General features: G+C 37.3%; 1 protein-coding gene and 1 pseudogene across 3 annotated transcripts in view; one reads left to right on the top strand and one right to left on the bottom strand.

Moving 5' to 3' along the window:
- The window catches only part of TMCC1 (transmembrane and coiled-coil domain family 1), a 239,070-nt gene that overhangs the window by 170,467 nt on the left and 43,400 nt on the right, over positions 1-25,203 (bottom strand). The window contains exons 2-3 of one of the 3 annotated variants that reach the window (XM_038565586.1): positions 7,466-7,521; positions 3,097-3,790 (exon numbers count right to left, since the gene is read on the bottom strand). In XM_038565586.1, coding sequence (XP_038421514.1) covers positions 3,097-3,663 — 567 coding nt within the window. In that variant the 5' untranslated portion in view covers positions 3,664-3,790; positions 7,466-7,521. Of the gene's footprint in view, positions 1-3,096; positions 3,791-7,465; positions 7,522-25,203 lie in introns of those variants that run through there. The other 2 variants (XM_038565589.1, XM_038565587.1) reach the window with 2 other exon arrangements.
- On the top strand, positions 18,573-19,102 carry LOC476525 (annotated as a pseudogene).

The following is a 25,203-nucleotide window of genomic DNA, read 5'->3' as shown; positions in this document are numbered from 1 at the left end:
TATAAAGAAGATATAATTATGGAGTATTAGTCATAAAAAAAGAATGAAATCTTGTCATATGCAACAACATGGACTGATCTAGAGTACAATGCTGAGCAAAATAAGAGAAAGGCAAATAATAAATCATTTGACTCATGTGGAATTTCAGAAACAAAACAAAGAGGAAAAAAAACCCAGACTCTTAACTATAGAGGACAAACAGGTGGTTACCAGAGGGGAAGTGGGTGGATATGGGTTAAACAAGTGAAGGGGATTAAGGGTACATTTACCCTAATATATAGAATATAGAATTGCACTAATATATTAGCACTAATATATAGAATTGCTGAATCACTATATTGTACACCTGAAAATGATATAACACTGTATGTTAACTACACTGGAATTAAAATAAAAAAACAAAATGAAATTTGTGGGGTTTTCTGTAAATACACGTATTAAACAATTTTTAAAAATGTTCTCCCTTGGCTCTCAATGAAATTTAAAAAAAAATTTTTTATTTCAGAGCTGAAGAGAGAAAATACAAGCTGGGGGTGGTGGAATGGAACAGGAACAAAAGAGGGAGAGGAATAAGCAGACTCCACACTGAGCAGGGAGCTGGACCCAGGGCTCAATCCCAGGACCCTGGAGTCACAACCTGAGCTTAAGGCAGACATTTAACATACTGAGCCACCCAGGCACCCCTCTATGAAGGTTTTTCAAAACAATATAAATGTATACATATGCTTTACTTACAATTTTTTTTTAAACACAGAAGTCTGTAATCCCAGAATCACTAGTAAAAAAATTTCTTAGGGATGCCAGGGTGGTCCAATGAGATAAGCATCTGACTCTTGGTTTTGGCTCAGCATGGAGTCTGCTTAAGACTCTCTCCAGCATGCATGCGCATGCTTGCTCTCTCTAAAATAAATAAATAAATCTTAAAAAAAAATGTCTTAGTGCTGTCTGGTACAGATTAATGTGAATTATATAGTTGCACTGTTAGTTTCTATTGTCAACATTTTTGTCCTTTAACAATGACCAAATATCTTTTTTATTACAAAGATAACTATTATGCACATAAATATATATTAATTTTTCTCATTTGTACCTTTAATTTTAATGATCTGAATCATTATTCTATCTGATTCTGTGGATATGGCAACCAGACAAGCTTAACTTCTTGAAGTGATTTACTGTCTATTACTTGTTTGCTTGTTTTTATGTCCCACTCAGATAGGAGAGGTTTAAAGGTACTAGATTCAATATTTGGATTTCCAGACTAAATAAATATCCAGTAAAATAAACTTACCTCTGCCAGAAGCAGACACAGAATGAAAGAGATGAACTAATCATCAAAACTTTATGGAATACATAAATGTAAAGCCAAAAGGCAGCACGATGGTAACTTACAGGGCAGTCTTGGCCAACAAATGTGTTCTGTTTGGCTTCCATAATATCTAAAATCAAGAGATTACTAAGCTAGCTTTCAAGTTTCTCTTGAAAAATAAGAAGGCCTGGCAAGACTAGGCTCATAGTCCTAAATCACAATAAGCAGCTACGAAGAGACTGCCCCTTTAGACAGGACCTGTACTCTTCAGTTTGTCCAAATCACATAACATGAGTTCACTCACTGTCACTACCTGCCTGGCTACACGTACCTAAGTTTTCAAACCCTAGCAGAACTATTTCTCCTATTTGCCTCAACTAACCTTAATTAAGACATGGAAATGAAAGTTATATGAAGAGAGTTTCCCCTATATTTGTTAAGCCTAGTTGTCCCATCCAACCTAAAAAACCTGTTTATTAAGAGTAAATTAGGGGCACCCGGGTGGCTCAGTAGGTTAAGTGTCTGCCTTTGGCTCAGGTCATGATCTCAAGGTCCTGATCTCAAGGTCCTGGGATTGAGCCCCACATCTGGCTCCCTACTCAGCAGGCAATCTGCTTCTCTCTCCCTCACCCTCTGCCCCTCCCCCTGCTCATGCTCTCTCTCAAATAAATAAAATCTTAAAAAAAAAAAAAAGTAAATAATAGGGGCACCTGGGTGGCTTAGTCAGTCAGTTGAGTGTCCAACTCTTGGTTTCAGCTCACATCCTGATCTCAGGGTCACAAGATCAAGCCCCACGTTGAGTGCAGAGTCTGCTTATCTCTCTCCCTTTCCATCTGCCCCCTCCCGCCATTCATGCACTCATTCTCTCTCTCAAAAAAGAAAACAAATCTTTAAAAAAAATAAAAAGAGGGATTCCTGGCTGGCTCAGTGGTTGAGTGTCTGCCTTCGGCTCAGGGCATGGTTCCAGCGTCCTGGGATCAAGTCCCACATCAGGCTCCTTGAGGGGAGCCTCCTTCTCCCTCTACCTATGTCTCTGCCTCTCTCACGAATAAATAAATAAAATCTTTAAAAATAAAGAGTAAATCATAATGTATATGCTCTACTACAGAATGCGAAATGTATATTAAATGCCAATGACATGGTACAGTATATGAAAATTATAATAAATTTAGTATATTCCATGCTAAGCACAGAAAAACCCAGATTCTAGAATTTTCTTGCCTTCATTAATGTAAGAAAGTCAAGGGACACCTGGGTGGCTCAGCAGTTGAGCGCCTCCCTTCAGCCCAGAGCATAATCCTGGAGTCTGGGGATTGAGTCCCACATTGGGCTCTCTGCATGGAGCCTGCTTCTCCCTCTTCCTGTGTTTCTGCCTCTTTTTCTGTGTCTCTCATGAATAAATAAATAAAATCTTTTAAAAAATCATTTTTAAAAAGTCAATTTGTGCGCAAAACCAAAATAAGAACAAAGCATCTCTGCTCCTCTGCCATAGAACTGAGCCTTTTTTTAACACATAAAAAACACATGAAGGTTTTAAAAAGGGTAAAATAAAATATAGCAATATGTTAGGAAGCAAATAGGAATATAAGCATCCACTCATTAGCTAGAATGAATATTATTCATCTCATTTAATGAAAAACAAAACAAAACAAAATAAAACTATTTTTTTTACCACAACTTTGAGGTACTTGCTGAAATACCTCTTTTCAGTTACCAAATAGAACTGTGGAGAGTTCTAGCTAAAAAGAACAGTAAGTTAGCAGAAAAAGGAAATCTAGCAGACCTACCCGCTCTGCAGTTGCCTCATCCCCTGGTAGACATGCAGCAGCAGCAGCACAAGCTATTTCCATCATAGCAGAGCTGGTTGGAGCATCAGTTGTGGATGAAGACCTGGGTCGGCCCGACTGCATAACAGTTGCCATCTCCTGGCCAGATTTCCTGTTGATTTGGGGACTTCCCTTTGGGGCCTCTGGTTTGCCCCGCCTACTATGTAAGCTCGTCCCTCTCTTCATCTTGGGTGGTACTCGGATCTGCTGCAGGACACGATTCAGAGCTGTGGGGTGGGTGGGGACACCATCAATCTCAGCACATGCGTTCTGGCTTTCCAGATCCATTTCAGGTTCTGGATCTGCCTGAATTTGTTGCACATCGTGTGGAGACACTGATGACCTCCTGCGCTGGTGCTGGAAGAGATGCTTCAAGCCTTGGCCAATCACATTAATGTTCTCCAAAGCATTGTGGGTCATTTTAGACAACTTTTGTTCTGATTCTGTCTGCTTTCTGGCCTCTGCATCTTGGGATTTGCCTCCAGGATCAGGGTCCTCATATAACTGTTCACTGCCCGAAGGCTCCATTAGTAGACTTAATACGCTTATTTGCAAACTCAAAAACTTTTAAACACACCAAGACTGTCAAATTAGGTAGGCATTTGCTTCAACAGTAACTACACATGCAGCTGTGAGACGGAGGCTTCATGCCTATCTAATGTTAAAAAAAAAAAAAAAAGGAAAGAAAAGAAAAGAAAAGAGCCTCTTATTATACATTCATGCAAAATCTCCAGTGTTAAAGAAAGCATGCCACGAGCCAAACAAATAGGCACTATCATTATGCAATCTTTAATCAGAAGATTAAAAGACAGTTTTCTAGATAGTGGGTAATGATTATTTTCTAGAATAGGAGAAAAAGCTCAGAAAACAAGTACACAGCAAATGAAGACAGCAACATTAAAAAAAATCCCTACAAATTTCATTATATGAAGAATTGGATATTAAAGGAGTCATCTTGGAATGGAAACCATAACATTGACAGAACAGCCATTACTCAGGAAATCAGGAGGGAACAGACCATTCAATATGCATAGTATAATTGGGCAATTTAATTCCTCTTAACTCATAAACACAGTTAATTGTCCATACGCTGAAACTCAGCAAAGTAAATTCAAAGAATAAAAGTGAGAAGTGGATATCCCAATCTAACTGTATGTAGATTTTAATGAAAAGAGGAATTTCTTGTTACCATTCATATTCACCAGGTTCACTGGTAAATAGAGGTGATACATTTGCTCTACTGAGAAGAAAATGGAAATAGAAATCTTGTAAGCTGAATTCTCTGAAGCACAAATGACTGTCTGGCACCATATGAGCAAATGATACAGACAGAATCTATCTTCAGAGAGACTAGAGCTTTGCTCAGTACCAGCTATCAAGAAGAGAGATTCAGAGCCGCTCCAGAAGTGGGGAACACGAAGCAAGATAGTTTACATCTCAAATGGACAAGTGTTGGACAGCTGGAGTCAGTCTCCACCCCCACCCTACCCTGCAAAAAAAGAAAAGAGATTCAAAGAAATCTCTTTCTCTGAATAGTGTCATCTCTGACAGAAGCTCCCACATACCCACATAAATTCAAAAGCAAAGAAGTAACAAAGTAACTGGATATGATGAGAAAGTAAAGAAAAAGAAAGGATAAAAATGCAACCACACACCAATATTAAATGAAGGAAATTAAAAGGAAGCTGAAACTAAGAGATATAAAGTCAGCACAACTGCCATGGTTATGGAAATCACATGCAAAAAAACAAGAGCGGAAGATGGTAGGGAAGAGATTTTTCTTAATGGAAAGAAATAGGTAGTATTTTTGTATTGAGTTTTTGCAAATATATAAATTTGTATTAATGCACAGAACCTGCTAGAGGGGACAAAATATGGTGTAGGAGGTTATTTCCTTATTTTCCCTCAACATTTGTTCAATGAGCTTTAAAACTCCCTACACTCTACCAAGTACTTTGTTTGAACAGCCTAAGTCACTACCAAAGAGGCCCTCTGGAAGTCATGTTCTGGGGATATGGAGATTTCCTGCTACCAGGCAGCAATCTAAAAGGCATAAATTAGCTGGATATGAGTTCACTGTGAATTCACGGCTGCTGGAGTTCAGAGGGATGGGCATGCAAACCTGCTTGAGTCTTCTTCATTGTAACTACTCTCAGAAGACCTTCTTACCATGCATATGGTACTGTCATTGTGGCTCTACTGTCCATATTTTTTCATGGCTATTTCCCCACCCTCTGACCTCTTCATGATTCAGGAGCATAAACATCATCAAAGACAAAGACATTTATCTCTCACCAGTACCTTCCTACTTTCTACATACCACAAAATCCTTTGCTCCAAAACTAGGCAAGTGAGTAGCAGTCATGACAATGGGAAATTTCAAGGCCTTTCACTCAAATTCTTTGTGGCCATGCTAAAATCCTGCCATACCACTGGGGCTTCTTACCCTTGTCCTGATTGTGCACTGCTTTTGTTCTTTCTTCTTCCCATTAAGGGAGCCAAGAAAGAATCCCTTAATCCTTGTTAGGTTAATGACTGTCTTGGCCTTTACTGAGTTTTCTGGGGCTCCTTGAGGGTACTATGTTGCCAATAGTACATGTATTTAATTATACTCACCTTCCCTCATGAATTTGTAGAGCAGACTAATAGTTTTTGAATTATTTCCACTCTGCAAAGCATTGAGTTCCTCAGAGAATAAGAGCTATGTAACCAAGATAATACAGTAACTAATCTCTTCTTGTACTGGACAATTTAGACCCTAAGAAGATGGAAGGATATGAAAGCAGCAGACTTATAATAAGGAAGCAATTTACTCTTTTTCTTTTTTTGCACTGTATTAGCTAAATAATACAAATGACTTTTTTTGTTTTTGGAATCAAAAAATATAAAATAAATTCTTCCATGAGAGTTAAAAGATACCATGATCAAAAGAATGGTGTCAAGGTTAGGTGGAAAACCAAATGACCTACTTGTCTTGTATATAAAGATATTATCTGTAAACTTGTTTATTTGGGCAGTGTTATAAACTAATCAAGTGGCCATCCGCTTCTTATTTTTAAAAAAAGGAAAACAGTACATTCTAATAATTAGTAACTTCATTTGAGGTTTCACTAGCATTTGTGCATGATTTTTATTTTCAAATAACTGGAAATGATTATTACAGACAAAAATGCTAGCATTCCTTTAAAAAAAAACTAGAAATAGGGTGTCAAGCCCAAACTTACACAGGCCATCTATACAGTTGCAAAGGTTATATACTAGAACAGTAATGAATTCTGGGATTTCTAAAGGCAAGACATTCCTTAATCATACTAACTATAGCAGAAGCTTACTTAGCATGGAATCCTAAAGAAAACTAAGTTGAGCTTTAAACATCAAGTTGTAAGAATTTTGAAAAACAACCTGCTGCACTACAATGTACTAGTACTTATACTTACAGCTATCATCTGCTTTATTACTGTGCTATCAATACAATAAATATAGTCAAAATTTTGAAGCTTGCTAATATTTTCTGTATGCCAACAGAAAATCTTTAAGGTTATTTTTCAATATACACCAAAAAAAATATTAAGGAAGGTAAAATACTGTGCCAAAGATAGCAATACCAAAGACAGCAATGATATAATAACTAAATATAAAATTGTTGACAGTAAGAATGCAAGCACTAAATGAATTCAGTAATGTTAAAGTTTTTTAGGACTCCCCTATCTTCTTCTATAAGATAGCAAATTCAAATGAGTAACAGCTGCTCAGTTTATAAAACTCTCAAAATAATATATGGAGATACCTGGTTTAACACAAACAAGTTCAACCACAAAGTATGCTTTTATAGGAAAGAAAAGTTGACTTCTCTTTTATTCACTCAGTTTCTCTGAAAAGTAAAGTTCTTATAAGTAAACCAGAAAAAGTAGAGAAAGAAAAAGGGGAGCAAAAAGGTACGGGGGAAAAGGGAGACAAGGGGAAAGAATACAAAGTAGGGAAAAGAGAAGGAAGAAGTAACTACTTACAGACCAGGCACTGCAGAGAACTTTGCTAAATTCTCAAAAATTTTAACAATTTTCCTACAAAAGTTTCACCAAAGACATATTACACCATTACTTCACATTCAAGAAACAAGCTATTCTGAGTATCAGAAATTTAAAAGTTATGTTTTAAAAGTCTGGCAAATATATAGGAGAGTGCTCTGGAAAACCATTCAAATTATATACAAATTCTTTTTCTTTTTTCTTAATTTTGTGGGGAAGGGGGTATAATAGATATGGTGACCAAAGCTTTTTGGTTTGGCTATGAAACAAGTTATTTCACTAACCATAAAGAATTATATACTTGCCTTTATCACTCTTCCTCAAGTACTTCTAAGGTATACAGGAATCCTTTTAGGACAAGCTGAAAAGCAAACATTAACAATTATGAAGAGAAAAACTCAGAGGGGAGAGGTTAATTATTATATTTATACAGAAAAAACTGAGCTTACATATACATAATAAAATGTTAACATTAATCTCTCAATGACAGCAGTAATTTTTCCTAGTATTTTCAGTATTTTCTAATTTTTCAAAAATGTAATCAACAAAGAAGATATTTTGGAAAAAAGAGTTAATTTGTTAGTACTTAAGAAAGTATACATGTCATAAGTAGCAATGAGTATTTTTACACTACAATACTGAATTAGGAAGGGCTATTAATTCTAATCTTCAAATAACATGAAATACAAAACAAGTACTAAAAAACACAATTTAATGAGCAAATTTTTCAAGTAGTTTGCAATTCTTTGTCTGCAATTTTGCATTCAAAACTAACTCTAAAAACTGTATCTACCATGTACAATTGAGAATCATGAGGCACAAAAGTTGAAAATTTTGTGAAAAACAATCTTCTGACAGCCATTAGCAGAGAGCCAAGTTAATTAGATAAGTATTTGGGGGTATCTGCTATGTGCCCAGCATTACACAGACCAAATGAAAGCATATTATCCTGCCCTCAAGGAACTCACAATCTGAGACAGAAAGTAAGATTTACATACTTAAAACTTAAGGAAAATATCACAAAACAGTATCATTAAGCTAAAAATGTGTGAGAAAAACCGCAATTACCATTAGAAGATCAGTTAAGATTAAATTTGTTCTGGAAAGCTTCATGAAAGAGAAAGAGGCTTTCGATGAGCTTTGAAGGACAAAAACAGGAATAAATAAGCAGGAAGATATGGGCAAGACTCCCAGCTAGAAGAGCAGTAAACACAGTATGTTTGGGAGCCAGTAAAGAGGCCAGATGACCATACTGATGGATAGGGATTCCTGAGGCAGCCAAAGCATGGAGTGGCTGGTGGGTAAATGTGAGAGAGGACTTCCTATCACATAATCTTTTGTACCTTTTGAATTTTGTACTTTATGACTATTATTATATATTAAAAAACTAAACTTTTTTTTTTATGATAGTCACATACAGAGAGAGAGAAAGGCAGAGACATAGGCAGAGGGAGAAGCAGGCTCCATGCACCGGGAGCCTGACGTGGGATTTGATCCCGGGTCTCCAGGATCGCGCCCTGGGCCAAAGGGCAGGCGCCAAACCGCTGGGCCACCCAGGGATCCCCTAAACATTTTTTAAAAAAGAAGAAAATATATGTTCTCTAGGGTAAACATTTTTGAAATAGTATAATTACTACATTAATTAAATAGCAATACCAAAGAAAATACAAAGAAAGAAAATACAAAATTAAAATGCCCAAATGAATGTAAAAAAAAAAAAAAAAAAAAAGACAGAAAAGATCACAGAACAAGTATAACATATAAAAAGCAAAACGTGGGACGCCTAGGTGGCTCAGCGGTTGAGCGTCTGCCTTTGGCTCAGGGCATGATCCCTAGGTCCTGGGATCAAGTCCCACTTCCGGCTTCCTGAATGGAGCCTGCTTCTCCCTCTGCCTGTGTCTCTGCCTCTCTCTCTCCCTCCCTCCCTCTCTCCCTCTCTCTCTCTCTGTCATGAATAAATAAATAAAATCTTTTAAAAAATAAAAATAAAAAGCAAAATGGAAGAGGTCAAATGTAAACCCAAATATTTCAGGAATTATACTAATGTAATCAGATCAAAAGACAAAAATAATTACATTAATAAAAAACAAGATTCAACTATTACAGTGTTCACAAGAATCACACCTAAAATACAAAGATAGAAAACAGTTAAAAATGAAAAGTATAGGGGGGATCCCTGGGTGGTTCAGTGGTTTAGCATCTGTCTTCGGTCCAGGGCATGATTCTGGAGTCCCGGGATCAAGTTCCACATCAGACTCCCTGCATGGAGCCTGATTCTCCCTCTGCCTGTCTTTGCCTGCCTCTCTCTCTCTCTCTCTGTCTCTCATGAATAAATAAATAATAAAAAATTTTTTAAATGAAAAGTATAAAAAGGTCATACAGAAAAGGAAAGCCTCTCTAGCCATATTAATAGTACTCAAAGTAGACTCTAATGCAAAAAAGCACTTATAGGTATAGAATCCTTAGGATTCAATGTGTAACTCATCAGCAAGATATAACAGATTAAGTTGTATGCATGTAATAACATAGCCTTCAAATATGTAACATGAAAGTTGACAGAATTACAAGTAGTAAAAAATATCCATAATCACAATGGGGAAACTTTTAATACCTCTCTCAGTAGCTGACAGAACAAATGACCCAGAAAGAGGGAAGAAAAAGATAAAAATAGAGATCTCTATAGCATAATTAACCAGACCTACACTACCCAATAATTGCAGAATACTCTATCAAGCACTGAGAGAACATTTATCAAAACTGATCACATGCTAAGCCCTAAGGGAAGTCTCACAAGTTATTCTCTGACCACAATGTGGATTTCTAACGTTTAAAAAATGGAAAAAAAAAAAAAAAAAACCACTCTCCCCTTCCCCACACAATTCCCATTTTCTCCTGATCCAACTGTTAGGCAATATAGCAGGGATAGGAGATGGGGTAAAATGGGTGAAGGGGACAGGGAAATACAGGCTTCCAGTTATTGAAGAAGGCATGGAAATAAAAGGCACAGCATAAGGATACAGTCAGTGAAATTGTAACAGAGATATAATGGGACAGGTGGTAGTTACACTTGTGGTGAACATAGCATAATACCTAAACTTGTCAAATCACTAAGCTGTATACACCTGAAACTAATGTGACACTATATGCCAACTATGCTTAAACACACACACACACACACACACACACACACACACACTCTTTTAAAATACAGCAGGGGGGATCCCTGCGTGGCTCAGCGGTTGAGCACCTGCCTTTGGCCCAGGGCATGATCCTCGAGTCCCGGGATCGGTCCCACATTGGGCTCCCTGCATGGAGCCTGCTTCTCTCTCTGCCTGTGTCTCTGCCTCTGTGTGTGTGTGTGTGTCTCATGAATTAAATAAATAAAATCTTAAAAAAAAAAAAAACAGCAGGGGTGGGGCAACAGAGGCTGGACAAGCACCCAAGACCCCGAAGGGAAAGCATTCTGACTAAAGGAAATATTGTCCCAAGAGCATGGAAGAATTCCACTGCAGCTAGGAGGATTTTTTTTTTTAAGATTTTGTTTATTTATTCATGAGAGACAGAGAGAGGCAGAGACACAGGCAGAGGGAGAAGCAGGCTCCCGGCGGGGAGCCTGATGTGGGACTTGATTCCAGGACCCCGGGATAACAGTCTGAGCCGAAGGCAGACAGACACTCAACCACTGAGCCACCCAGATGCCCCAGTTAGGAGGATTTAAACCACAAATTTTGACAAACTGCTTAAGACTGAGGACTATAATCCTAAGAGTGATCCCACCTGAATATAAGGTTTTTCTCCAGAAACCTCAAAAGAATCTCTGATCAGGAAGGATCTGAAACAATGCAGAAAAAGCTCCTCATCCTAGCCCTCATTCACCCCGAATTCAGCTTAGAGAATGGAACAGGCAATGCCAATCAGCCCAGACCTATTTCCCTATCTCCCTCCGGAACAAAAGGCTTTATCTGCAAAGAAAAATTCATCAAGGCCTATACCCTGAGAACACCGGCAACTGGAGTTAAAGAAAGAGACCAAGGATATGAATGCTCAATCTTCACTCTCTAAGTTAACAATAACCTTAATGCAGGGTTCTAAGAGCTTTAAAAAACATTGACTAGGGACACCTGGGTGGCTCACTTGGTTAAGTGTCCGACTTGGTTGCAGCTCAGGTCATCATCTCGCTGGTGCAGGGCTCCATACTCAGCAGTCTGTTTCAGATTCATTCTCTCTCTCTCTCTCTCTCTCTCTCCTTCTCTCTCTCTCCCTCTCCCTCCTTCTCTCCCCCAGCCCCACTTGTGCACTCTTTCTCACTAAAATAAATGAATTTTTAAAAAAATCTTTAAAAATTAAAAAAAAAAAATCCTTGGCTAAAGTAAGGTTTTAAAAAATTAACCTAGATACTGCAGTTGGGTAAAAAGAAAGGAGAAGCTCTCCCCAAGGAAGGGGCATGTAAAGTCTTGTGAAGGCCATACCTCAGAGACTGGAGGTTCTAGTATCTGCCTAAATCTGAGGCTTAACGGACCATCACAGAGCTCCCCTCACCCTCCATTACCATGCTAATAAGCTCTAAGAGTAACAGTGAAATATAGCTGTAAGAGACAGACTCTGAGAAATAGCACAAAGATAAAATCCAAAGCCAAGCAAGAAGACAAGGGACACTAGGAAAATGTGAAGTCTCTGGGTTCCCATGGCAAAAACAAGTATCAACTCTGGTAACCACAGCAATAATAAATTTCAAACACAGCCCAACCTCTAAAAATTAACACAAATTCCACCTTAAAGGACTAGTAAAAGGAAATCTGCAGTCTTCTCTAAGCATATAAAATATTTACTTCAGTATTTCCTGTCCTATACAACATGTTCAGCATTAAAAAAAAAATTATGAAGTATGCCAAAAACACAGCTTCAAGAAAAACCAATCATCAGAACTAGACTCAGATATGACAGATTTTGGAAGTATCAGGTAATTTAAAACGTAGTTATTAATATGTTAAATGGACTGTAACAGAAAAGAGAGACAACATGCAAGATTAGGTAGGTAAATTCACAGAGGCATGAAAATAGTAAGAATCAAATGGAAATTCTAGAAATAAAAACAGAGAAACAAATAATAAAAGCTTATTATAGACTTCAAACAGCTGAAAAAACAATCAACTTGAAGAGAAGCTAACAGATACATCCAAACTGAAATGTAAAAAAGAAACTATAGTAGGAAAATAGGAGAGAACATATGAGAAATGTGAGAACTTATCAAACAATATAACATAATATACTTAGAACGCCAGAAGAGAGTGGAGAGAAAATTTTAGAATCCCCAAGAACTTACCAAAATTAGTGACAAGACACCAAACTACAGACTTTAGAAGCTCCAAAAACCAAACAAGATAAATATATTCTTCCCCAAAAAATACATACACTGGGACATATCATATTTAAATTGCTAAAAGGCAACACACAGAGGAATAAAGATAAAGATTACAATAAACGGTCTATCAGAAACTTTGCAAGTAAGAAGACAGTGGAGTGACGACTTGAAAATATTGAAAGGAAAAAAAAACCTGCCCAACAAGTACTCTGTATCAGGTGAAAATATCCTTCATAAGTGAAGAAGAAATAGACTCTCCCAGACAAAGAACAAACAGAGAATTCATTACCAGCAGACCCACCCTATAAGAAATATTAAAGGAAGTTCTTCAGGCAGGAGGAATATGATAAAGGTGACAAGTTTAGATCTATACAAAAAATGAATAAATGAAGACAAAATAAAATCTTTTTTCCCATTTTCAATTTCATACAATTGGTTATAATAGTGAACAATGTACTGGGTACATCTGTAGGGTATGTAGTGAAATGAATAACTACAGCATTATGCTGGGTTATGCTACCCATGCTGGGTACTACAGCATATGTAGTGAAATGTGTAACAGTGACAGTGAAAGGGAAAGTTTAGGAACATACACTAAGATACATGTACTACAAGTAAAGTGGTATCATTTGAAGGTGTATTCAGATTATTTTTAAATGAACACTGTAAACCCAAAGGCAACATTAAAAACCATTTTTTAAAAGATTTATTTATTTGAGTGACAGAAAGAGAGCACACAAGCAGGGGGAGGGGCAGAGAGAAAGAGAATCCTTAAGCAGACTGCCCACTGAGCAGAGAGCTCAACATGGGGCTGGGTCCCCTGACCCTTAGATCATGACCTAAGCCAAAATCAAGACACATACACTTAAATGACTGAGGCACCCCTAAAAACCATTTTAAGTATAAGTAAGTCAATAGGGAGGATACAAGAATACTAATAAAAAGCTCAATTCACACTATAAAAGGCAAAAGAAGAAAAAAGAAAGAAATACAACATATGGGGGGGCCTGGGTGGCTCAGTCAGTTAAGCATCCGCTTTGGCTCAGGTCATGATCCCAGGGTCATGGGATTGAGTCCTGCGCATCAGGCTCCCTACTCGGCAGGAAGTCTGCTTCTCCCTTTCCCTCTGCCCCTCTACTCACTCATGCTCTTTTCTCTGTCTCTCAAATAAATAAATAAATAAATAAAATCTTTTAAAAAATCAAAAGAAATGCAACAAATAGAAAATAGCTCACAAGATGGTGAGTTTTAATCTAGCTATATTAATAATTACTTTAAATATGAATGGTCTAAAAACACTAGTTAGAAGATAAATTGTTAGACTGGATGAAAAAGCATGGTCAAGCTAAATGCCATCTACAAAAAGGCTACTAAATATAAAGATTTAGATAAGAAAAGATAAAGCAGGGACACCTGGTGGCTCAGCAGTTGAGTGTCTGCCTTCAGCTCAGGGCATGATCCTGGAGTCCAGGGATCGAGTCCCACATCGGGCTCCCCACAGGGAGCCTGCTTCTCCCTCTGCCTATATCTCTGCCTCTCTCTCTCTCTCTCTCTGTGTGTCTCTCATGAATAAATAAATAAAATCTTAAAAAAAAAAAAGATAAGATAAAGCAATAAAAAAAAATCATACACTCACCAAAAGAAGGCTAGCCAAATCAATTTCAAAGGACTTCAGAATCAGAAAGACTGTCAAGGAGAAGAGGGCCACTACAAAATGATAAAGGGGACAATTCTCCAAGAAGATGGAATAATCACAAAAACATATGCACCTAAGGGCACCTGGGTGGCTCAGTCAGTTAAGCATCTGCTTTTGACTCGTGTCATGATCCCAGCGTCCAACAAGTAAGCCCTTCATCAGGCTCCCTGCTCAGGGGAGAGTCTGCTTCTCGCTCTCTCTCTGTCGCTATCCCTGCTCATTCTCTCATACATATGTATGTACATACATACATACATAAAATCTTTAAAAATACATACATACACACCTAAAGTAAGAGCTTTAAAATACATGAGGCAAAGACTAATGGATCTAACAGGAGAAACAGACAATTACAGTTAAAGACTTTCAACTCATTAACTGTTTAAAAAAAAAGTAGGTAGAAAATCAGGGAGCAGACCTTCATAGTACTACCACCTAACTTAAGTGATATCTGCAGAACGCTTGGCCCAATAACTGCTGAATATACATTCTTTTCAAGCATACTTGGAACATTCACAAACATATACTGTATTCTGGGCCATTAAACAAATCTTAAAAATCGTCTTTTTGTAAGATTTTATTTATTTATTTGAAAAAGAAAGAGTGAGCAAGAGAGAACACAAACAGGGGGAGGGCAGAGGGAGAGGGAGAAGCAGACTCCCTGCTGAGCAGGGTGCCTGATGCAGGGCTTGATCCCAGGACTCCAGGATCATGACCCCATCCAAAGGCAGATATTTAACCGAGCCACCCAGGCACTCCTAAAAATTGTTTTTTAAAAATGATACAAAATACATTCTCAGACCACAGTGAAATTATATTAAAATCCATAGCAAAAGATCTGGAAAATTCTCCCAACTATTTGCATATTAAACAATATATTTCTAAATAATCCATGGGTAAAGAGGAAGTATAGAAAAAACGTTTTTTCTTTTTTTTAGAGAGCACATGAGGGAGCACATTGGGGAAGGGAAGGGGGAGAGGGAAAGAGAGAATCTTAAGCAGACTCCACACCCAGCACAGAACCCAACATGTGGCTCAATCTCATGACCCTGAGAAGATGATCTGAGCTAAAATCAAAAGTCAGAGGCTTAACCAACTAAACCACCCAGGAACCCCAGAAAAAAATTTTAAAGTATTTTCAAGTAAGTGAAAATGAAACATCAAAACTTGTAGGATGCAGCTAAAACAGTGCTCAGAAAAATTTATAGTTTTCTAATATCTAATATGTATATATTAGAAAAGACCTAAAATCAATAACCTAAGCATCTACCTTAAGAAACTTAGAAGGCAAATTAAATCTAAATCAAACAGAAGGAAAAAATAAATAAAAATCAGAACAGAAATAGGGGCACCTGGCTGGCTCAGCCAATGGAGCATGCAACTCTTGATCTCAGGGTTGTGAGTTCAAGCCCCATGCTGGGTGCAGAGATTACTTAAAAATAAAATCTTAAAAAAAAAAAAAAAAAGAGCAGAAATCAATGAAATTGAGAATAGGAACAATGAAGAAAACCCACTGAAAGCAAAAGCTGGTTGTTTGAAAAGACCAATAAAATTGAGAAACTTCTACTTCTGGCCAGGCTAAGAAATAGGGAAGACAAATTACCGCAAATAGGAATGAAAGAGAGGGCATTAACACTGACACAACAGCTATTAAAAGGATAATAAATATAATGAGCCCCTCTATGCTCATAAGTTTGACAGCTTAGATGAAATGAACCAATTCCTTCAAAGTTGACACAAACTACAAAAACTATACAAGGAAAAATAAATACCTGAATAACTGTATCTAAACAAAGTGAATTTGTGGTATTAACTCCTCAAAAAAGGGAAACTCCATACCAAGATGGTTTTACTGGTTAATTTTACATAATCTCTTGCAGAAAAGAGGAGGGAAATTTCATGTCATGAGGCCAATACTAATACTAAAACAAATACTCAAAACTAATACTAAAACAAGACAAAGACATTACCAAAAGACTACAGATCAATACTCCAAGTTAACATATATGCAAAAACCTCTAACAAAATATTAACCTCAGCAATCCAAAGCCGGCTCAACACTAAAAAAAGCAGTCAATGTAATTCACACTATTAGACTAAATAAGAAAACCATAATATCATAACAATAGATGCAGAAAAATCAACTAAATTCAACATCTATTTATGACACCCTCAACAAACTCAGAAGGGAAATCTCTTAGCCTAATATAGGGTATCAATAAAATCTATAATCAGGAAAAATAATGTAGGTGGAAATAACATTGCATTCAGGAATGAACACAGAGGAATAGATATGCAGAATGTGGACTACTTGTCATTTAGCATCCACAGAGTTTATATCCGATGTCTATACATAAACAAAATAGTTAAAATGTTTGAAACTTACAAATGCTATGTATATAAATTCAGACAATATACAACATTAGGGTTTGCTTGTTTTTTTAACTTCATTTTCAGGAACCTACAAATCAAATTCAGGGTTTGCACTGGTAGTTTTTACCTTAATTCTGCCTTTGTTCTTTTTTTTTTTTTTTTTAATTTATTTATTCATGAGAGACATAGAGAGACAGGCAGAGAGAGAGGCAGAGACACAGGCAGAGGAGAAGTAGGCTGCATGCATGGAACCTGACGTGGGACCAATCCCAGGACTCCAGAATCACACCCTGGGCAGGCACTAAACTGCTGAGCCACCCAGGGATCCCCAACATTCTGCCTTTGTTCTAACACTACTTGCAGTTTTATAATCACCTGCATCCTTTGACCTGCATCCCAAAATCTGGTCTAAGAAAGCAGCTGATAGAGAACTGAATCCTTTAGTTTTCTGATTTAACTCATGAACTAGTAAGAGTACAAGCTCTTAACCTTCAAAATACTTCCTTCTTTGATCTAAAAATTAGATCCCCCCTTTATTCTGAAGATGTATCCTGGTCCCTCCAGAAAAGAAAAATGGAGAGAGGGGAAGATATACATGAGGCTAGTTATTCAGCTTATGTAGAGGGTACTTGTTTTAAAAGTAAACCTGTATTATGAATCACAGTGTATTAAGAATGTTCTAGAATTCCTTCTACATGGGTCAGGCCTTAAGTCCCACTTCGTGTTTGTGTGTATGTTAAAGCTGTACAAATAACAGAGCATGAAAAAGAGAAAAATCATTTTAATAGAAGAATAAGGAGAAGGAGAATATCCTGAAGAAAAAGTACAGATAACCTGTAATATTTCTCTTTCTTTAGATATTCCCACCAATTCCCAGAAAAATTACTCTTTACTCCCATGAAGGTGAGGAAAGGAAAAGACATCCAGTTTTCCTAAGAAGTCTATAGTCCCCACATAGTTTTTGAAATAAAGATGCATAAATAAATACTATAAAGTACAGATCAGGTATCTATTATACCTGATTAAATAGTGAATAGTTAATAACCAGTAGAGAATAGGTAAATCCTTCCATTAAAGCTCAAAGAGGGAACATTTGATCACCCAGTCAACCCTCAACTAATACAGACTGAAGCACTTTCAGGGTTCTCAGAAAGAGCCCACAGAAATGCCCCCAAAGAGTCTAAGAATACACAATAGCAAGAGTCCTGAAACATTCGGGAAAATACCCTTAAAATACCCTAGAAAAACATCATGGGACATGTGAGGAAAAGGGGGGAGTGGAGCTCAGTGTCTTCCAAATACTTTGGTGTGAGGGCAGCCAAAAGGGGAAAAAAAGTTCTGTATGTTCATTTCAAACTAATAATAAAATTCTTCTGTATGTTCATTTCAAACTTCTGTATGTTCATTTCAAACTAATAATTCTGTATGTTCATTTCAAACTAATAATAAAATTCTTTAAGTTTCCTCCTGTGGCAATCCTCACTCTCTCCCCAAATATATCCACAAAAACTTAAATATCATATACTTCAAGCTGTTTTTCATTTTTCTTTTTTTTTTAAGATTTTATTTATTTATTCATGAGAGACAGAGAGAGAGGCAGAGACATAGGAAGAGGGAGAAGCAGGCTCCATGCAGGGAGCCCGATGCGGGACTTAATCCCAGAACCCTGGGATAATGCCCTAAACCAAAGACACGCTCAACCACTGAGCCACCCAGGCGTCCCTCATTTTTCATCATATATACCAACTAATGGTTTGAACGACATCAGCTACATCATACTTAGTTTTACAAGGGACTTTCTTCTGAGAACCCAACATAGAAAAATCTATCAAAATAAAATTCCTGATAACCTCGAAAAGCAGAAGAATAAGCAGAATGAACCAAGTGAAGGCAATTCCTATTAAGATCACTGAAAACTAAGTAAAAGCCAAAACAGATTCTACACACCTTCTAGTATAATACATTTATATTTTAAAGTTTATCTTTGGCTGCGGCCATCGCTGAGGCGCTCGCAGCCAACATGAAGTTCAATCCGTTTGTGACTTCTGACCGGAGCAAGAATCGTAAGCGGCATTTCAATGCGCCTTCCCACATTCGCAGGAAGATCATGTCTTCCCCGCTTTCCAAAGAGTTGAGGCAGAAGTACAACGTGCGGTCCATGCCCATCCGGAAGGATGACGAAGTGCAAGTTGTGCGGGGACACTACAAAGGTCAGCAAATCGGCAAAGTAGTCCAGGTTTACAGGAAGAAGTATGTCATCTACATTGAACGAGTACAGCGAGAGAAGGCAAATGGCACAACTGTCCACGTGGGCATTCACCCTAGCAAGGTGGTTATCACTAGACTAAAACTGGACAAAGACCGCAAAAAGATCCTTGAGCGTAAAGCCAAATCTCGCCAAGTAGGAAAGGAAAAGGGCAAATATAAGGAAGAAACCATTGAGAAGATGCAGGAGTAAAGTAACCTTATATGTGACTTTAAATAAAAACTTAAAATGAAAAAAAAAAAAAATAAAGTTTATCTTTGAAAAAAATCCTAATTTCAAAAAATAAAAAATAAATAAACATAAATAAAAAAATTTTAAATCCTAATTCCAAATTTCTTATAAGTATTCACAATTTCTCATTTGAAAGAAACAGGAAAATACACTCATGATAATCATGTAACATGTTAATGTTACATTCAAAATGCCCTTGGTATGTCAAATTTTGTTCATCTGCCCCGGAGTCAATCTTAAATCTCTCTAGAGAAATAGAAAAACATAAAGTTTAGAAATAAAACCTAATCATGTTTTTCAGATTTTAAAAATGTCCCCAATTTATGCTCTTTCTCCTTCACTATAGGTCATTTGAGATGTTTTCAATGGTAACACATACTTTATGCTTTGCTACACTGAAAATTTATTCAACAGTTCTATTCTTGAAGTCATTATTTTTTCGCATGCTTCTATTTTATAAGGGGCAACATTTTTTCACCACTTCCTAAAGAAATTCGTGATTTAGGAAGATCTTTTCCCAACCCAGTCATTCACACTCAAAACAAAATTTTCTGTTGACCTCCTTGTTTTATACAGCACTACTGAAAAAATAAATATGTAAAAAACCCAAGAGCTGAGACAGACATAATCAAGTAAGTTCAGCAGACATTTATTTACCAGAGGAGATAATGTCCTCTCCTCAATATATATATAGTTTTACCAAACTTCCTTGTATTAATTCCATAAATAGGGCCAAAGAAAGAGGACCTCATTAAAGCGTGTTGACTAAAAAGAACAGGTGGGTACAGTACCTTGGCTTAAGCTGTTTTATCAATGAATGAGCATGCAAAAATGAAAATATAAAATAAGAAACAGTGTCACATTAAAGTGAAAAATAGGATCAAAGTAAGAATGTTCATTAAATAGCTAATAATTCAGGGATTCCTTTCATAGGTTGTATTTTATTTAAGCCTTCTACTTAGTGCCTGACTTTAAAAAACTGTTACATGCTCACAAAAATGCTTAGAGATCTCTAGCACTTCCAATTCTAAGAAATTATTTCTCCTAATGAAGAATTCTTCAAGAAGAATACAGGGTTATGTAGTGAGTTTCTAAAAAGGGGTCACATGTGTTTATCTACATGTTAGAAAATATTCTCCAGGGCTAATGGACATTCAAAGGAATATTTGTTTTTTTTAATTCCTGGACAAAATTGTCTTATTAACAAAGAGACAATTTAGCACAGTGGTTAAGACCCTGGTCTTTGTTTTTTGTTTCTGGTTTTTTGTTTTGTTTTGTTTTAAAGACTGTATTTATTTATTCATGAGAGACAGAAAGAGAGAGAGAGAGGCAGAGACAATAGGCAGAGGGAGAAGCAGGCTCCCGGCGGAGAGCCCCATGCAGGACTCCATCCCAGGACCCCGGGATCACGACCTGAGCCAAAGGCAAATGCTCAACCACTGAGCCACCCAGGTGCCCGGTGAGCCAGTTACTTAAAGACACTTACTAGCTGTTTATCTTTCGGTAAAGTCTTAGATGGCAAGTCTGTTTCCTAATTGATAAAATGGCAATGAGACCTACTTCCTAGAGTTGTGAGAATTAAATAAAATAAAGCACAGGGCATATTTTTCACAGTTCCTGGAACTAATAACTATTACTAATGGTATTTAGTAATAACAATAGGAAGAATAACAGAAAAAAAATTGAAACACAGAGCTCCCTTTTCCCTTCCCTTACCCTCACTCCTTCCCCCCATTACCTTCATTCCTTCTCCAGCATTTCTACCTGCCCTCAACCCAACCACAAGAAATTACACAAGTATATTAGAAATAACTAAATATGATAACCAAGAAGTTACAAGCCACTAAGAATTATAAATTTTTGACCCACCACATACCAATTATATTTTCATAGTTTTTATTCTATTTCACTTCTCACTAATACCTTAACCAAATAAAATTCAACTCAGACAATTCTTTTTTTTTTTAATTTTATGTATTTATTCATGAGACAGACACACAGAGAGAGAGAGAGAGAGAGGGAGAGAGGCAGAAACACAGGCAGAGGGAGAAGCAGGCCCCACGCGGGGAGCCCAAAGTGGGACTGGATCCCAGGTCTCCAGGATCACACCCCAGGCTGAAAGCAGCGCTAAACTGTTGAGCCACCCGGGCTGCCCTCAATTCTCTTTTTTAATCTAACCCTAGTATTTATATATTCAGGGAATTGTAGAAGTTAGTCTTCAAGAAGGTTCAGGCATGACTGCCTGGGTGGCTCAGTCGGTTAAGAAACTGTCTTTAGCTCAGGTCATGATCCCAGGGTCCTGGGATCAACCCCTAAATTGGGCTCCCTGCTCAGCAGAGAGTCTGCTTCTCCTTCTCCCTCTGCCCTCTTCCTTATGTACTTTCCCTCTCTCAGGTAATAGATAAAATCTTTGAAAAAGAAAAAAAAAAAAAAAAGAATGTTCAGGCAGGGGTGCCTGGGTGGCTCAGCCAGCTGAGCATCTGACTTTGGCTCAGGTCATGATTTTGGGGTCCTGGGATCAAGCCCCACAAGGGGCTCCACATTCAGGGAGGAGTCTGCTTCTCCCTTTTCCTTTCCCCCTCGTGTTCTCTCTCTCTCTCAAATGGATAGATATATCTTTAAAAAAAAAAATGTTCAGGCAAACAGGAACAATATTTTCAATAGGAAGTGTAGAACATTTCAAATGTTCAAAACATTATTTTAAAATAGAATTTCATGGCTTTCAAAAAGTGCATTTCTTATGATGAGCACAGGGTGATGTATGTGTTTAATTACTATATTGTATACCTGAAACTAAAACTAATAATACTGTATATTAACTAACTAGAATTAAAATAAAAACTTTAAAAATATATAAATAAGGGAGTGACTTATTATGGGTGACTGGGTGGTTGAACGTCTGGCTTCAGCTCAGGTCGTGATCCCAGGGTCCTGGGATCTAGTCCCACACTGTGCTCCACAGGGAGCCTGCTTCTCCCTCTGCCTATTGTCTCTGCCTCTCTCTGTCCTGAATAAATAAATAAAATCCTAAAAAATGGGCAGCCTGGGTGGCTCAGCAGTTTAGCGCCACCTTCAGTCCAGGGCGTGATCCTGGAGACCTGGGATTGAGTCCCATGTCGGCCTCCCTGCATGGAGCCTGCTTCTCCCTCTGCCAGTGTCTCTGCCTCTGTGTCTCTCTTGAATAAATAAATAAAATCTTTTTAAAAATCCTAAAAAATATACATATATATATAAATAAAATACATCACTTTAAATTAAATAAGTATATAAGATATCAGAATTCTAGGTCAAGGGCAGCCCAGGTGGCTCAGCGGTTTAGCGCCACCTTGGGCCCAGGGCGTGATCCTAGAGCCCCAAGATCGAGTCCCATGTCAGGCTCCCTGCATGGAGCCTGCTTCTCCCTCTGCCTGTGTCTCTGCCTCTCTCTCTCTCTGTGTCTCTCATGATTAAATTAATAAAATATTGTAAAAAAAGTTCTAGGTCAACAATATAGGTATTAACAAAGTATGGCCTTTTTTATTCTATTAGGTTTTAGCAACATTATCAAAAAGTACTACATTCACATTCTTACCCAGTTTGCTAGGACTCATAAAATCCAGTAAAACAAAGCATAAAAACTAAAAAAAAAAAATCTAACACGAAAAGAACAATGGTAATAGAACAAAATAATTGACAGACCTCAAACAAATGATTTATGTGCTAATAAGCATTATATTTGAAAGCATGGAAGAAATGATTACCATGTTCCACAGTCCCACCATTCTACTAGTTCCATTACAGCCTGGAAGTATAACAAATACAAAATAAACTGCACCTATTTAACATCTACACAATTTGATAAGTTAACAAAACATTTATATCCATAAAACCATCACCATAATCAAGATAGCAGACATTTCTATCAGCCCCAAAAGTTTGTTCATGCCTGCTGTGTAATCCTTTCATTCCTATCCTTACCCTGTGAAACTAATGATCATCTATTTTGTTTTTACATATTAGTTTGCATTTTCTAAAACTTAAATACAGGGACGCCTAGGTGGCTCAGCATTTGAGCCTCTGCCTTTGGCTCAGGGTGTGATTTTGGAATCCTGGGATCGAGTCCCACATCAGGCTCTCTGCATGGAGACTGCTTCTCCCTCTGCCTATGTCTCTCTGTCTTCTCTCTGTGTCTCTCATGAATAAATAAATAAAATCTTTAAAAATAAAGTAAATAAAACTTTAATACAGTATATGTTCTCTTAGTCTGACTTCTTTCACTTAGCCTAATTATTTTGAGATCCATCCATGTTGTTAAGTATCAATAATTCTTTCCTTTTAATTGCTGAGCTATATTCCACTGCATGGACACACCAATATTTTGTTCATCTTATACCCACTCATGGACATGTGGGCTCTTTCCAGTATTTATTTATTTCCTATAAAGCTACTACCAACATTTGTATATAAGTCTTTACGTGGACATACTGCTTTCATTTCTCTTGGATAAATACTTAACTGGATGGGTCATATGGTAAGTTTACATTTAAATTTTGAAGTAACTGCTAAGTTGATTAAGCACCCAGACTCTTGATTTCTGCTTGGGTCATGATCTCAGGTTTGTGGGGTTGAGCCCCATGTCAGGCTCCTCATGGGCCATGGGACCTGCTTAAGATATTTTCTCTCTCTCTCTCTCCTCTCCCTAGGCCCCTTGCCTAACCTCTCCTCCATCCTGCTTACATTCTCTGCCTCAAAAAAAAGTAACCGCCCAGCTGTTTTACATTCCCACCAGCAGCGTATGAGAATTCTACATTGTATTCTTGCTAACACCTGACCAATCTTTTTAAACATTGTCATTCTAGTATAATAGTATCTTATTATGGATTTAATTAACATTTCTCTGATGACTTATGACACTGAGCATCTTTGCACATGCTTATTAGGCATCCATTTATCTTCTCTGATGAACTTTCTATTCAAGATTTTTTTGGTCTTTTTTTTAAGTAGTTTGTTGTTTTGGTTTTTGTTTTTTCAAGTAGTCTCCATGCTTAGTGTGGAGCTCAACAGAGGGCTTGGATTCACAACCCTGAGATCAAGAGCCAGCTGCTTAACCAACTGAGCCACCCAGGTGCCCCAGGTTGTTTGTCTTATTGAGCTGCAATAATTTTTTATATAGACTGGATACATACCCTCTGTCAAATACATGTTTTGCAAATATTTTTTTGCCAGTCTGAGGTTTGCCTTTTCACTTTTTACTGAGCTGTAACGACATACATTATATTAATTTCAGGTATATAACATAATGATCTAAGTATATATTGCAAAATGATCACCATAATATATCTAGTTAACATCCATCATCTCACAGTTACAAATGCCCTTTCTTCTTAAGTTTCAAAGGTAAAAAGTTTTTTTAACTTTGAGAAAATTACTAAATTGGATGTCCTCAAAGATAACTTTGAGGATTCCCACCTCCCATGTTTTTTGTGTCTTAAGAAATCCTTGCTTGCCACCCCAAGTTCACTAAGATTTTCTCTAGTATTTCTGTAAGTTTTATGATTTCAGCTCTTACTACCACAGTCCATTTGCAGTTAATTTTTACATATGGTGTAAGGTAAGTGTTGAGATTCTTTGTGCATATGTATTTTTAATTGTCCCAGTACCATTTGTTGAAAAGAGTGAATATCCACAGAATTAAAATGACTCCACTTCCTTTTTTTTTTTTTTTTTTTTAAAGATTTATTAACTTGACACAGAGAGAGAGAGAACACAAGCAGGGGGAGCAGCAGGCAGAGGGAGAGGTAGAAGCAGACTCCCCACCGAGCAAGGAGCCCAATCCCAGGACTCCAGGACCACAACCTGAGCCGAAGGCAGATGCTTAACCCACTAAGCCCCCAGGCACCCCATCTCTGCTTCCATTCTTTTCAACTCTTTCCCCTAAAACAAGTCCCTGGGTTAGATTTCATGGTCCATCATTATCAACATTCCCTTATCATGCACACAAGTTTCTAGGTCATCTTCTTCCTTCGAACAACCAGTAAAAACCCCAATCTCAGATAATTTACCTCTGCCTATTTCATATTTGAATTCTTATAGGAAAAGTGACAAGAAAAAGTCATGCTTCTATGCTGAACAATGA

Source organism: Canis lupus, chromosome 20, assembly GCF_011100685.1.
Source record: "Canis lupus familiaris isolate Mischka breed German Shepherd chromosome 20, alternate assembly UU_Cfam_GSD_1.0, whole genome shotgun sequence".
In the NCBI taxonomy this organism is placed as follows: Eukaryota; Metazoa; Chordata; class Mammalia; order Carnivora; family Canidae; genus Canis; species Canis lupus.
The sequence above is the reverse complement of the archived record's forward strand: the minus strand, read 5'-3'. Positions and strand labels throughout refer to the sequence as shown.